This window comes from Boeremia exigua, assembly GCF_020726555.1.
Source record: "Boeremia exigua strain MPI-SDFR-AT-0100 chromosome Unknown C7974scaffold_11, whole genome shotgun sequence".
Lineage (NCBI taxonomy): Eukaryota > Fungi > Ascomycota > Dothideomycetes > Pleosporales > Didymellaceae > Boeremia > Boeremia exigua.
The window spans coordinates 1,451,620-1,465,772 of record NW_025763528.1 but is presented as its reverse complement, the minus strand read 5'-3'; the positions used below and the strand labels follow the sequence as shown (position 1 = coordinate 1,465,772).

Genomic DNA, 14,153 nt, shown 5'->3' with positions numbered 1-14,153 from the left:
CTCTTTACCCCGAACGATAGCGGTAGAAGTGCGTCGCATGCATAAACTACCTCTTGCAGCACTTGGGGCGGCCAATCAGAACGCCGACCTGGTTCGGCGCGTAGAGTTGCGGCGAGGATTAGCGGCTACGATGTCGGTGGTTGGTCTACATCACATTAAGCGCCGGCATACTCAAGACCCCAGAACATGGCCAGGACTCTGAATGGTCTGGGAAAGTCTGCGAAGCGCCCTCATTCGCCGGAGGCCTCGTGCCTGACAGCGCACAGGCATGGCTGTCTGTGATGGGTGCACGGGAGAAGCGATCGTCTCGGGGTCTATTTCGGGGTCTTCTGCGAGCTGCTGCTTCTCTGAGAGGACGGTACAAGAAGTAGACGCTCGCCGAGTCATGCCTGGCCTGATTTCTCGGAGCATGAGCAGTCCGTCGAGGTGACTGCCAGAGATCGACAGCGATGGGTACTGTCGCCGCATGTGTGCACGTGCAGGTGGCAGAGGTCACTTTGACCTGCGCATCGGGCAATCTCGAATTGACAGAAACATTGCGGGGTCGGGTCGCTGTCGAGCTCCGAGATGTTCAGTGAGGTTTGAAGGGCGGAGGAAGGGCATGGAAGGGCTCGTGTGGCGTAGATGAGATGAAGGCGCTACTGTTATCGATAACCTTAAATACTTTTGGTGGCAGAAAAGTTGTCATTGCGCATGCGACCAGCAAACAACTTTCAAAATGCCGACAGAACTAGAAGAGGTACGGTGCTGAACAGACAAAAGACAGGATTGCATACTCACACACATCTCCAGCTTGTTGAATTCCTCCACCACGGCAACACGCAGATCCGACAAGTTGGTGAGCGCTGCCCCACCACCCCGCCATCTCTCGCTCACAGCAGACAGCCGCTGAGCACCTGGTCGGATACTCGCAGGTCGACGTACCACTCTTCAAGCGCAACCAGCTGGAGCCTGTGAAGGACCTCAAGCTGCTTGTCAAGGACTACACGCCAATTGCGAAGAATGCCCTCACCATTCTGATCAACATCTCGGCCGATCTTGAGGTCCTGAAGGACATCGCCAAGGACGATGCCTTCCTCGAGCTGCTGCTGTCTCGGATAACAGTATGTCAGTTCCCCGCACGTGTTGCGTCGGTAGCACGCTGACGCCGTCCAGAACAAGAAGGAGCCCCATGCCAATGAGATTGCTATGCTGCTCGCCAACATGGCAAAGGACGACGCCCTGCAGCGCGTCCTCCAACTGCAACGCGACATACCAAAAGAACTGTCGACGTCCAAATGGGCCATGGACCAGCTAATGGACTGCTTCGTCAAGGGCGCTGAGGGCGCATACAACCCCCACGCCGACTTCGACTTCCTGTCCTACTTTTTCGCCGACCTCGCCAAGGTGCGTCACAGCTCCACCCCCTACCAATCCACGACTAACCCCTCCAGTTCGAGCAAGGTCGCGAGTACCTCACCACCCCCCAAACGCACGACAACGACATAATCCCCATCACCAAGCTGCAAGTCTTCACCTCACACACCTCACACACCCGCCGCCTGGGCGTCGCCTCAACACTCAAGAACGCCGCGTTCCGCGTCCCCGCACACCCCGTGCTCCTCTCGTCCCTCGCCACCGACCTAGACCTCCCTCCGCCGCACCTCGGCGCCAACACGCTCCCGTACATCCTGCTCCCACTCATGGGCAGCGAGGACTACTCCGACGAAGACACGGACGGCATGCTCGACGAGCTGCAGCTGCTGGAGCCGGACAAGGAGCGCGAGCCCGATTTCGAGATTGCGAAGGCGCATTTGGAGACGCTGTTGCTTTTCACGTCGACGCGCGAGGGCAGGGACGTGCTGAGGAGGGTCAAGGTGTATCCGATTGTGCGGGAGTGCCATTTGCATACAGAGGACGAGGGTGTTAGGGAGGCGTGTGATCGCGTGGTGCAGATTTTGATGCGCGACGAGGAGGGGGAGGAGAGCGCTGAGGCTAAGGCAGGGGGGAGCGGGCGGTTGATCGAGTTGGAGCAGGACGAGGATGAGGAGGATCAATTGATCGAGGTGTTGTAGTGGCGTGATGTATCGAAGAATTGAATTGACGTGTTGAGATCAAGCGTTTGTCTTGGGCGCTCGTAAGCAATGACACTGCATGCTATGCTTTCTCTGACCCCTCTGTCATATTCTCCACACTTTCACGTTTCAGGATAAACAGTGGATCAAGGAGGTGGGTAGAAAGAATGAAATTGGATAAAATTGTCCTCCCCAATAAAGCCCACCAGTTCGAGTGCATTCACCCTCGACAGCTGCCCCGTCGCCTCCTTCATCGCCGCCAACGTACTCTCGTCTAGGTGCGGGAGGAGTGAGCCCATCTTTGCCGTCGTCCTCAACAGAAACTCGAAGTCCAACAAGCCACCAATCTTCCCCCGGTCAGCCACCATCACACCACGCAACGCAAGAAGATCCGCCCGGGATGTGATGAATCCATCATGAAAGCGTGTCTGCACGGCCCCGCAAAGCCGCCACCAAGTTGTAGGAGTCTTAATTGCGTGGTGCCGCTCGCAATTACGCCGCGAAAGCAACGAATCGCTCCGGAGAAGGCCGTCACCCTCGCCGTCTTCTATGTACTGTGAACCGTGGAAAACGCTGGCGGCCCCTCCGATTGCGATGAACGACGTGCGCAAGTGCAGCGGAAGGAGGCGGGTGGCTGATAGGAAGCACTCGATCAGAGCTGCTTTCATGTCTCGGGTGATGTGCCTATGGGAAGGCATGAGTGCTGTGGGACAACCTGAGGACAACTTGTCAGCACGGCGGTATGGGTTAAGATTATACAGACAGACTGACGGCTGTTTAGTGATAGGCTGGCGGTAGGAATACGGATAAAGACCTGCAAGTGCGTGTTGGTATCGTTGTTCGAGGGTGGGTTGTACGCCTTACTGTTACTCTGCGCCGGTGGATGAAGAAGAGAGGAGAAGGAAAGGAGGCAGGACCTGAACAAGTTCATTGCTACCATCGTAGAACCTTCCATCTCTGATGTAGGTAGTGACTTCCATGTGGTCGCAAGAACGCACTTGCTAAGCTGATATGGCAGGAGCGAAACCGCAGATCAAAGGCGCATCATAGCATCTTAGAAACCTTCCCAAGTACGGGAACATCGAGCTCGACTATTTCGATTGAGGCTGCGCTCTTGCTTTGCACCAATCCGGATAACTGGCTGGGTCCCACTTATGCACCTGCGTCCCAACACCTTCTTGATACACAAAGAAAGGTTTTCTCTTGTAATCCCGGAGATACTCCTCCATATAGTCGTCCTCTTCAAGCTCTATGAGTAGTGGTAACTGCTGATGGGGCAGCTCCAGATACAAGTACCGAACTAAGTTTCGAATTATCCATGATGCAAACAAGGCAAGTTCCTGCTTCGATTCTCTGTAGTGAGTTGCCTGAAACACAAGGGCGTCCAGATATGCCGGAAGGCTTGGGACTAGTATCGGATGGTTGTTGGATGGGCTCTTGCCTCTTGGAAATCTTTCGGAGAATGTCCTTGCTGCCACTGCTCCCTCTGATAAGTTGCGTAATTTCGTCTCCGAACAAAGACGAGGACCATACCACCATCCATCTTCTCGCCCTATTGCTGGGTGCCACTTCTCTTCTATGAGAACGACGAACCAGGGATAAAAGTCGGGCACTTCGACGAATGGGCAAGTATCTACGTTGATGTGATACGTGGTTTCAGACCACAGACAGAGATACTCGTACTCGTTCTCATCCTCGACTTTTGTTCGCTGGAGGAATATATCGGCTTCGGATTCGGGCACTTCATGCAGGCCGAGCTGTTCTTTCGGGTTGGCCTTTTTCCAATGTCCGGACTGAATAAGAGCTTTGCCAATGCTTTGAAGACCACTGTTCTTTATGAGGAGATCACAGATACGTGAAAGGGCTCCGGCGGACCCCATCCATCGTTGCGCGGAAGAGCCCACTAATACCACAGGATGATGGTGAGAAACCATGATATCAACAATATGATCCATGATGTCTCTCTAGTAGGACACTGTCCTAATAGACTAGTAGTGATCTTTTGCGAGGTCTTTGAAAAAGATTTAGTCGTCAGCTTCGCGCCCGCTGTGAGTTGATTATCGGGAGAGGCTTGAGAGTCGAAGAATGAAACGTGTCATCTGATGCGGCGGAGGATAAAATTTTTAGTGAAGGCACCGATTATCGCTATCGAATAGTGTGATTTCGTGGTACAGCCCTATTAGAAGCTATCCGTTACCACGGTAGACTACTTCAAGTTTGTTCCCGTGATTGGGCCTGGCAATGAGATTCTGCGCTAGGTATCGACCCTGTATGCACCCTGTTGAGGCGCTGTCATGAGCCAGCCACGTTTGTGACAATTCCATGGATTTCCAAGGTCGTCAACCTTGCAAGGATTTTGTTTTCAACATCGCTCCCTTCGAAGGACAACAGTGTCAGGCTTGCTGCTCGTTCTCTCCCGTCCTCTGTAGCAAATTGATGTGGTTATTCCAGGGGTTTGACTAAGACGCTCGTATGTGATGACTTCGACCTCTACGCCTTCTCCTCCACACTCCCACTCTCGCGCAGCTCACTCGCACCTTCCTCCCGCACAACAACCACCTCCCGCTTCTTGAAACTCCACCCCCCACTCCACCCAACCCACCCTTCCTCCCACGGCCCCCTGACAACCATGACCCCCACCGCGGCCCCCAAGAACCCCACACTGACACTCCCACTCGCCACCCACCCCCCTCGCGCATAAACCCGATTCCCGACCGCCGTCCCGATCAGCTGCCCCACAAACGCACACACCATAAATGCCGTGTTTACGCCATTCCGTCTCTTCGGCTCGATACCGAAGATCGCGCTTCTTTGCGCAATCTGCGCAGTCTGGTTGCCGAAGTCGAGCAGCAGCGCCTGCAACACGGGGCCCGCGACGCTGAACAGTCCCGTGTAGGTACCGATACACACGCCGAGCAGCGAGCAGCTCAGACCGAACAAGATACTGAGGTGAGGGACGAAGCGGTCGGTGACGGTGCGTGCCCACAGCGGCGACGCGAGCATACCCGCCAGTCCGATGAGGCCGAACAGTCCGATTGTGAGCGACGAGTAGGCGTAAGGCGGGCCCGCGAGGAGGAAGGTGAGTGTGGTCCAGAACGAGGTGAAGGGCGCGGAGCACAGGAGCGAGGCCAGGCAGGCCTGAACGAGGACGGGGTGGCGGGGCAGCATAGCGGGAATGGAGAGGAGGAGGTGCGCGTAGTTGGTGTCTGGGTTCGTGGGCGGGTAGTCTGGCATGAAGAGCCACAGCAGCACGAAGATGAGGTACTGCAAACCGAGTGACAGCCAGTATACAGCGCGCCAGGAGGTGAAGTTGGAGATTGTGCCGGAAAGGACGCGGGCAATCAGCACGCCGAGCATGAGGCCAGAAACTACAATGGAGAGGGCTGCTGCGCGACGGTTGGGCGGGGCCAGATCACCGACGAGGGGGAGCATAAGCTGTGGGGTTACAGTTGTGACGGCGGTGATAAAGGAGATTGCGGTGAAGACGGAGAGGTTGGAGGTTATGCAGAGACCGAGCCTGTGGTGGAGATCTTAGTTTTGGACTCTGGTTTGACGTTTAATTTTGACTTACCACATGGTTGCCGTGAAGAACACCAAGCCACATACGAACGGTCGTCTGGGTAGCAAGTCTCCTAGCGGACATAGAAACAGTAGGCCAGCAGCATATCCGGCCTGCATTACCGTCGGGATCTGCGCAACCTGTTCATAGCGAACACCAAAGTCTCGCGCCATGATGTTGAGAACTGGATGACTGTAGTATAGGTTGGCGACCGTGAAGCCTGCCGCAAAGGCGAAGAGAACGTTCATCGACATCGAGAACTTCGGTGGTTTCTTTGGATCCCAGCGACATCGCGGTGGACAGTATGTAAGAACAGCGTAGATTTTGTCCCATCGAGATAGCTTTTTCGGACTGCCATCATTGTCATGCGTCGAGTCTGGTATCGAATTCGGTGTTGATACTGGTGTTGGCGTCTGATATCCCGGATTGGGGATCGGTTGGTCACCCTCGGCCTTTGGTTCGCTCGCTGCCATCGTCTGTTGCACAAGCTACCCTGATCTAAGACCTGTCTAATGATGTACGATTGCGAGAAAAGCCTCAGTATCCAAACATAGTCACACGAAGCGAATACATTGAGGGAACACAGAATGCCATGCAGGAAAGTCCATGACGGATCTCGCCTCGGGAGTCGATGAGGAGCCGATGTCACAATTGTTAAATCCGGTATGGCCGCCAATCACATCATCAAAGCCTGATTGCTGCGGATAAGTATCCATGCTGACTGGGCGCTGCAGAGACAAGCCTTATCGTCCGTCTGCAGTCTGAAGGTAAAGCAGTTGTTAGCACCACATTACCAACATAGAAGCAATAGCCCTGAAAGTCTAGGGTGCAATATTGGTCACGTGTCGAGCTGAACCCTCATACGAGCTATCGGTGGACGTGATTAAAGCGCGGAGAGTGTTGCTTGTTGACCCAAATCTACTATTGAGTGTCTTGATCGACAGGATGGGCAATTGCTGCCAGTGGAGACTTCCTGTTGCGATGACCGGATCAAGACCCTGGGGTCCAAAACAAGGTGGCCAGACAGACATCGGGGCAGCAGTGCATTTGAAAGGAGCAAACAGGATTCGGGATTTGCGTCAGGCTTTTGCATCCGCGGAGCATGTGGAGACCAGCGACAGGACAAGGATTGATACGGTGCAGGAATGTGCTGGGAGCGAGGGTGTGCGGCATGATCGCGAACCTGGAGAAGATCGGTAAGCGAGAATTGCCATCCCTAACACATGCTGATCCTGACATCTCGATTCCTCAATCCGCTCAGCGCCGACAAGAGGTCTGGATCAACTCTCGCGTGTCACCCCTAGCAGCATTTAGCACACGACTTTCAGGTGTCAGAAATGGTTGCCGCGAATATTGGGCTGAAAGCGGCAGCTGATGATCCCTAGTGATGCTGTGGCTTCGAACGATCTGATGCGGGCCGCTACTGCAGCAGCCTATGACGCAACTCATACTGGCAAGCGCACCCTGGCGCGTCTCCTTGTTGTATAACAGCAACAAAGCGTGAGGCTCATGCCTGATCTCCCTACACCTGATTTCTCACAACCGTGCTACTGCGACCTCAGACAATATGGTCGAAGGAATGGTCCTCAAGGATCTGCTACCTCACCCGGAAACAGACCCCACAGCGCATGAGGGAAAAGCCACAACGATTGTAGATGCACCTACCGAGAGTCATGCGCTTGCTTTGGAAGCAGCGAAAGGCATCAATCCAGACCATGGCACAGGCAGAGCCCAAGTTGCTCATGGCCAGGAGGTGCTGGACCTAGGATGGAACGAACCAAAGGAGCACGTAGAGAGCCCTTTGGTTGGAGGCCTCTCAAATGAGGATGTGTGGCTGCTTGTTCGACGATTTAATAAGGTAATTGATTGTAGACATCTGTGTCCTTGCAGACTGCTGATTGCGATAGCAAATGTACCATGTGAAGGAAATCCCAACGGCCCCACCTGGTGGCTTGGACATGAACATTGCAGACGAAGAGGAGTTCTCTCCTGACAAGCTGCGGGCAAACCTTGAGCGTGTGTATATGACGATAGTAAGGCAAATCCGCAAGACTATCATGCATTCACTTACGTACAACAGGGTATCGGACTGATTACATTCGGGAAACACATCGTCCGCCTCCGCTCATGGCGCGAATTCAACCGTACCTCCTACTTTGCCGCAGCGTACTTCCTGGCTTGGGTAATTGACCTGATTATGCCACTGATATCGATCACACTTGTCACTCTCATCGTCTACCCTCCGTCCCGTGGGATGCTATTCCCGCCGGCACCAATAGCACTGGTCAGCTCCAAAGGAGGAGTGCAGAAGCCCAAGGCTGGCACCCTGGGTAGCAAAGACAGCGCAACGGGAGCACCAGAGAACCACAAGGGTGAAGCAGTGGAACAGGAGGCCAACAACTTCGTCAACGGCATTGCTCATGTTGCGCTGGCTAGTGCGACGGGCAAGCACCCTCAGGGCGAATCTGAGTCTGACGACCAGCCGCAAGGAGATAGTATCCCGGACCCAACCTCTATTGCTATCGGCGCGGCGGACGCACAGCAAGCAGCATCTGGTGGCAAGGCTTCAGCCAAGCATGACAAGACCAAGGTGCCCATGGAGACTGCTATGTGGACCAAGATGCGTCCCATCATGCATGGCCTAGCAGACGTCACCGACACATGGGAGCGATTCGGGAACGCTCTTGAGCCAACAGCTCCGTTCCCAAAACGAAAGTATCCCTTGCGCATGGCAATTGTTGTCGCTCCACTTGTCCTCGTCTCACTGATCGTCTCCTCCTACATGTTCATGAAGGGTTTAACATTTGGCATCGGGTTTGGATTCTTCGGCGACCCAGTCATTCAACGCGGTCTTGCGCTGCTGAATCGCAAGTTTCCAAACTGGCAGAAGCTGCTCGAACTCCGTAATACACTACTCAAGGGCGTACCCACTAATGCTCAGCTCACTGTTACGCTCCTCCGGATCGGCGAAGCTAATAAAGCGCCTCTACCACCACCACCTCGCATCGATGAGCCTCCCCCAGAGAAGCCTGTCGACGTCAGTGATAAGGACCTCCGCGCTGCTGGGGCAGACTGGCCACTTAACGCAACACAAGCCGAGCTCGACGAGGCCATGGCCCACGACCCGACCGTCAAATACCAAACCGATGGCGCAGACATTGACAAAGCCAAAGACAGCAAACATGGCAAGAAGGGCAGCAAAATTCTCAACTTCTTCCGCGGTACCGTCAAAGGCGGCGTCGAAACTACCATCGGTGCCGACAAACTAAAAGCCGCCGCCGGCTCTCACCACGCACGCAACCGCCTCGGCGCCGTGCAGCCCAAGAACGCTTCCCCCGCCGACGGCCCCGTCGACTTCAAGGCCCGCGATAACGGCAAAAAGGGACACTTGTACATCACTACCCTCGCCACCATCCCTAGCATCGCCTTCTCGACCGACTCCACCATCGAAACCATCGGCTCCCGCGACCGTGAGGATCTGCACCCCTCGTGGAGCATGCCGGTCGGCGACATCAAGGAGCTGAAAAAGATAGGCGGGTATGGGTGGAAGGCGAAGCTGGTGGTGGGATGGGCGCTGAATCGCGAGGTCGCGGACGGCGTGGAGATTGTGGATCGCAGGGGGAAGGTGGTGAGACTTACGGCTATGCCGCTCAGGGATGAATTGTTCAATCGACTAGTGGCGATGGGTGGCCAAAAGTGGGAGTGTTGGTGAATGGGAGGTGGGAGCGTGGCGCGTCGCCAGTATATACCACGGACCGGCGTTTGACGGCGTTCAAGGGGCAAGTGGTGTGTGTACTGAGAAAGTCCTCTCAGGCGTATACAGTCTAACAAGAAAGACTCCTGATGAGAATATCCATCGTTGATTCCGCATACACGCAGCGAATATCAGCTGTAGTAGGACTCCACACCCTCTACATACCTTTTAAGATCAGCAAGTGTCATTAAACAGCTACAACTGACGTAGTTTGCATCCTACAAAGAGTTAAGTGGCTGGCCAGGACACGCAACTTATTACGTGGTGTATGCACGCTTATTGATTATTAATTAGTTATTCTTGTAATTTAATTTTTAGTATTAGCAGGTATTGATTTTATGTATAACTAGTATAAGTATATAAATAGTGTATAGACACGTTAAGAGTTATAGTACATAGCAGACTTGGCATAGTTAGTAACAAATCTGTCCTAATATTCCTGGCCTCGATATAGCAGAAAACAATCCACAAGGGCGAACGTTACTAGACCACTAGATCTACATAGCTTCTGTTCGTCGTCCATCAACAGTATCGGACGGTTGGGGCTGCCAACCCGATGTCGTTGCTTTGCGCGACTCATTGGGTGTACGCGATGTCTAGGCTATAAAAACCTGTATGTTAGCATCCGAAACTAAAAGATAGTTATTAGCCAACTAATGTAGTCCCGCCTTCTTTTGCAAACATGCGACTCTAATAGTAACGCCTAGACATTTTGCATGTTCATGCCTAAACAACGCGTCTAGCTCGTACTCTAATGTGCTTAATGAATTACTAGGTGCGAAATGCATGTGTTCTAGTCGCTGTACTATTCTCTGTACGAATTGAGCTTTCCTATCGAAGTCGTCACGTAATGCTTTCACCTGACCCTAAATGTCATCATCCACGCCTTCGAGGATGAGCTCATGCACTGCAGCAGGCATGCTTCCACTTGTCCTCATCGTAGTTATATCTACCAACGACCTCTGCCAGCTATGGTTCCCGTAATCTCCAAGATCTTTGTTTGAAATGCGCAATAACATGAGGCGCCTCCGTACATGACCTCTAGTCAGTCGGCGGAGGCGTCAAAGGCTGGCCTGTGAAGACAGAGGGTGGCTTTACGTGTTGGTGCTGCGTTGAACCAATTGGCGATGTCGACATAGCTGTGTGCTGTGTTGCATTGTGGAATGAGGTCGGATCGTCCGAAACTGCGCAGAATTTTGATTGCCTTTGCACGACTGCAGTTCTCCCACATGCTCGTAAGGATTTTAGCTTCTACCTCGCTCTAGTGATCCAGCCCTATGGCAAGCCGTATGGCTACGTTCGATACTGGAAAAAAGCTACGGACATTCGACGCGTCCAGGTCACGGGATAGATTTGTGGTTGGCCGTCTTACATTTGTCTGCACATGAAGGCACTGCGATCATTCGCTCTTGATCACTGCATGGCTTGTTGTGGCACAGTGATGAGGCAGCGACGCTTATCTCGCACCATTCAAATGCAGCCTCATCCTCTTAATTATCTCAGTGCGGGTCGCAAATATGTTGCCCATGTGGTCATAATGTCACCGGTAGCCTTACTACGGTTGTTGGCATAAGTAGTGTAGGTGTTAGGACCGAAGAGGGCGACATCCTAGACACTCCCTGTCAGCAAATAACAGCCCTCCAGATTTTTGACAGGCTTTGTACTGGCCATGATCTTATACGAGACTGCAGAAGTTTCAATCAACCAATGGACTACTCTTCCACATCAAACATGACATCTTAGCTTCTCAACTTACTATCGCCAACTCAAGGACCCTAGTGACACGAGTACTACGGCCATTTACTCGGTCCGCTCATGGTTGGATGTCCCTACCAACGAGGCAGAAGGGCGCTATCGGTCCGTCTTGCTCCCTTTCGGCGAATCAGGTGAGCGCACTCTCGCTTGTCACCATGGTAGGTGGAGTCTAGGAACAAGTACCATAAACTCGGACTTGGTAAACCCGGGTGTACTCAGTCAAAACTTCTGTATTCGCTGCTAGCTTATAGCAGTACGTAAAATGGGGCGCTCCCCTGGTCTTCTAATTGACCCCACGTCGACGAGTCTTTGGTATAAGTAGGTGGTTGATGGCTTTTACCTTCCTCTGGTTCATAGCTCATTCTTCAGTAGCTGTCTCTGGCTCCAAGTCCCAACTACTCATTATTATCACACATCATGTCTACGAACCGTATCGCTGTCTACGGCCATCGCGGATTGTTCAGCTCTACAATTGCTGCTGCCCTTGTCGCGTCCGGCGCACCTGTTACCGTTCTGTACCGCCCTGAATCGGACGCTTCTGGATTCCCCGCTGGCGTTCCGACGATCAAGGTAGACCCCTTCGACGAGGATGCGTTGGTTGCGGCGTTGCAGGATATTGACATCGTGATGTAAGTGAGAATGAATCCACTCGTACCTAGCGGAAGATGAATTGACAACCGCCAGCTCTCTAGTGGGAGACAAAGGCATTGATGCTGAGCACGGATTTGTCCGGGCTATTCCTCGAACCAAGGTCAAATTGTTCGTACCATCGGATCTTGGCCTTCGCTATGGCGAAGAAGGAATGCTGGTCCCTGTTCTAAAGAGAAAGGAGGATGTTCAGGAGGCCGCTAGAAAAGCGGGTATTCCGTTGACTGTCATTTTGATCGGTAACTTTGCAGAGTATACCCTTGGCTCAGTGTAAGTCATTTCCCTGTTAACTGCGATGTTACTGCACTGGCTGACAAATCGTGATGTAGCGCAATGGGTATCGACGTTAAGGGAAATAGGCTTTGCTACACCGGCAACTCGGCCAAGGAGAAGGCGATCATGAGGTAAGTTCCCAACCAAGAACAACACCAGGGCGAGAGGCTTTCGAATCACATGAACTTATTGGTGTGATATAGCACGGCAGACTACGTGGCAGCTGCATATGTCTCAATCTTCACTGGCAATCCGGTTTCCGAAATCAGCAACCGAGCCATCGCTGTGATCGAGCTCGCCCCTACAGGCGAAGAGATCGCTGAATCACTCCGGAAAAAGCACGGTGAAGAGCCCAAAATCTCCTATCAAAGCGCTGAAGAAGCCACTGCGCAGTACCACACTCACCGCAACTCCGGCCATCCAATCCTCTCCTTGCTTTCTGGAGCATGGTTCTATCGCAAACTCTGGGGTACTGGCGAGCTGACCAGTATGCTCGGCTTAGACATTTGGGATGTTGCTGGGTACCGGAAGGCCACAATTGACGATCTCATTGTTGAAGGAATGGTCAGACCTTATCGGGATCTGTCCATATACCTGCCGTACCTTGAACCAGTCATGTTTCCATAAATTTTTCTTTGCCGACTGTTGTTGGTACTAGCATACTACAAGTAGCTGTATTTCAACGCGCGCGTACACTGACTTGCCACGTGCATTGAGTGCACTGACGCTGTACATAGGTATGGGGCGAAGCCAGATTGGATGAAAAACCCGGTTGATTCTTTCGACAAATGCAAACTCTAATATCAGCCCCAGCACTGCTTGCGTCTCTCAAGAGACGATCGATGAACTGTAACACCTCCAAAGACTCCGCACATACGTCAAGATCGTCTATAAGAATGCGAACACCACCTGTCAGGCTGGTCGTATTGGTCAACATGATCTCCCTCAAGGCAGTCTTGGTCCTATTGATCGTCCAGTAGTCAATCACTGGAGAACTATCTGTGGCCTCGAAGGCTTCTTTCCATGACTCAAGGAAAGACCATGGTTTCTTTGGAGCCTGTTTAAGAAGTTGACAGAGCAAGGATCTATAGAGACGCGGCAGCTGATCAGCTGGTGTCATCTGTCGGCTCTTGATATCTCCAAAGCAGTGTCGAATAAGACTGGCCCTCTCGCTTGTACATATTTTGGCGATTTCGGTCAGTAGCACAGTCTTTCCGGTTCCTGGATTACCTCTCAGCGACAATAGAGCGTGCGACCGACTGCCTTTCAGGTTGCCAGCGTTCCATTTGGTGTAGCTTTCGTGTTCGAAGAGCCATTCAGGCCTCTCGAAGAGCCAGGGGTCCTCATTGTTGGTCACATCTTCTGAGATGTATAGTGCACGTTTGCAGCCTACTCAAATGTTCAAGCACATGCTAGAAGTAAGCGCTACAGTGCTCACCTATGTATGCATGATCATCCATGATTGTATCTATGATGTCTCAGAAATGCTCTACTACGGAATTGGAACATGGCTATTCAAGCGTGCGCTTACTAGAATGCTCAATCATCTTTACCAATGCATCACTGACGTTCTCGAAGTCGTCTTCTGTTGGTTTGGCAAACTTGTTGATGTTAAAGTGGTTGCGCGATATCGAACACCTATCGGCAAAGTCGAGACAGCCCGAGGTCTCAGTGACAACAATGGCCTAGTAGTAATTGTGAGCTAAAGTGATGTACGGCAGCCCAGATCTACTCACATATCTGTCTTTGCTTCCAACGATCTTTCCGGGATTTGCTTGATCTGTTTCGAAGAAGCAAGACAGCTTCGCTCTCGACTCACTTTTGTACACTGCGCTGAACTCATCCAAGAGTCCTTTCAGTGTCTCACCTTCGTTCTGGAGGATTTTGAGGCTTTCGATGCGGATCTGATCCCCAGTATACTCCTCTAATGCCGCTGCTAGCATTATCCACATGCCTTTCAAGACCAGCAAGTGTCATTAAACAACTACGACTAACGTAGTCTACATCCCACAAAAGAGTCAAGTGGCTGGCCGGTACACGCAACTCATTACTCAGTGTGTACACGCTTAATGATAATCAATTGGCCAATCAGTAGTTATTCTTTACACAA

At 52.5% G+C, this 14,153-nt stretch overlaps 6 protein-coding genes across 6 annotated transcripts; 3 read left to right on the top strand and 3 right to left on the bottom strand.

Annotated features, from left to right (window-relative positions):
* Positions 1-701: 701 nt before the first annotated feature.
* Positions 702-2,231, top strand: C7974DRAFT_402455 (uncharacterized protein). Its single transcript, XM_046142710.1, has 5 exons — positions 702-739; positions 793-838; positions 886-1,103; positions 1,156-1,386; positions 1,434-2,231. The coding sequence occupies exons 1-5, from the start codon at positions 719-721 to the stop codon at positions 2,052-2,054; spliced, it is 1,137 nt and encodes a 378-aa protein (XP_045993597.1). The 5' UTR covers positions 702-718; the 3' UTR covers positions 2,055-2,231.
* Positions 2,232-3,145: 914 nt separating this feature from the next.
* On the bottom strand, positions 3,146-4,009 carry C7974DRAFT_442602 (uncharacterized protein; the record flags this gene model as incomplete). The annotated part of the gene is made up of 1 exon (XM_046145410.1): positions 3,146-4,009. The coding sequence occupies one exon, from the start codon at positions 4,007-4,009 to the stop codon at positions 3,146-3,148; it is 864 nt and encodes a 287-aa protein (XP_045993596.1).
* Positions 4,010-4,260: 251 nt separating this feature from the next.
* On the bottom strand, positions 4,261-6,365 carry C7974DRAFT_427716 (major facilitator superfamily domain-containing protein). Its single transcript, XM_046144573.1, has 3 exons — positions 6,348-6,365; positions 5,626-6,276; positions 4,261-5,571 (listed from the first exon to the last, which is right to left on the bottom strand). Exons 2-3 carry the CDS (start codon positions 6,084-6,086, stop codon positions 4,545-4,547), a joined length of 1,488 nt encoding a protein of 495 aa, XP_045993595.1. The 5' UTR covers positions 6,087-6,276; positions 6,348-6,365; the 3' UTR covers positions 4,261-4,544.
* A 772-nt stretch (positions 6,366-7,137) lies between these two features.
* On the top strand, positions 7,138-9,746 carry C7974DRAFT_52491 (uncharacterized protein). Its single transcript, XM_046146790.1, has 3 exons — positions 7,138-7,471; positions 7,521-7,646; positions 7,694-9,746. The coding sequence occupies exons 1-3, from the start codon at positions 7,181-7,183 to the stop codon at positions 9,323-9,325; spliced, it is 2,049 nt and encodes a 682-aa protein (XP_045993594.1). The 5' UTR covers positions 7,138-7,180; the 3' UTR covers positions 9,326-9,746.
* Positions 9,747-11,429: 1,683 nt separating this feature from the next.
* C7974DRAFT_427714 (uncharacterized protein) lies at positions 11,430-12,670 on the top strand (the record flags this gene model as incomplete). The annotated part of the gene is made up of 4 exons (XM_046144572.1): positions 11,430-11,751; positions 11,807-12,040; positions 12,100-12,174; positions 12,247-12,670. Exons 1-4 carry the CDS (start codon positions 11,540-11,542, stop codon positions 12,668-12,670), a joined length of 945 nt encoding a protein of 314 aa, XP_045993593.1. The 5' UTR covers positions 11,430-11,539.
* A 176-nt stretch (positions 12,671-12,846) lies between these two features.
* On the bottom strand, positions 12,847-13,995 carry C7974DRAFT_442595 (uncharacterized protein; the record flags this gene model as incomplete). The annotated part of the gene is made up of 6 exons (XM_046145409.1): positions 12,847-12,858; positions 12,921-13,432; positions 13,482-13,511; positions 13,575-13,728; positions 13,780-13,823; positions 13,863-13,995. 6 exons carry the CDS (start codon positions 13,993-13,995, stop codon positions 12,847-12,849), a joined length of 885 nt encoding a protein of 294 aa, XP_045993592.1.
* Positions 13,996-14,153: the final 158 nt, after the last annotated feature.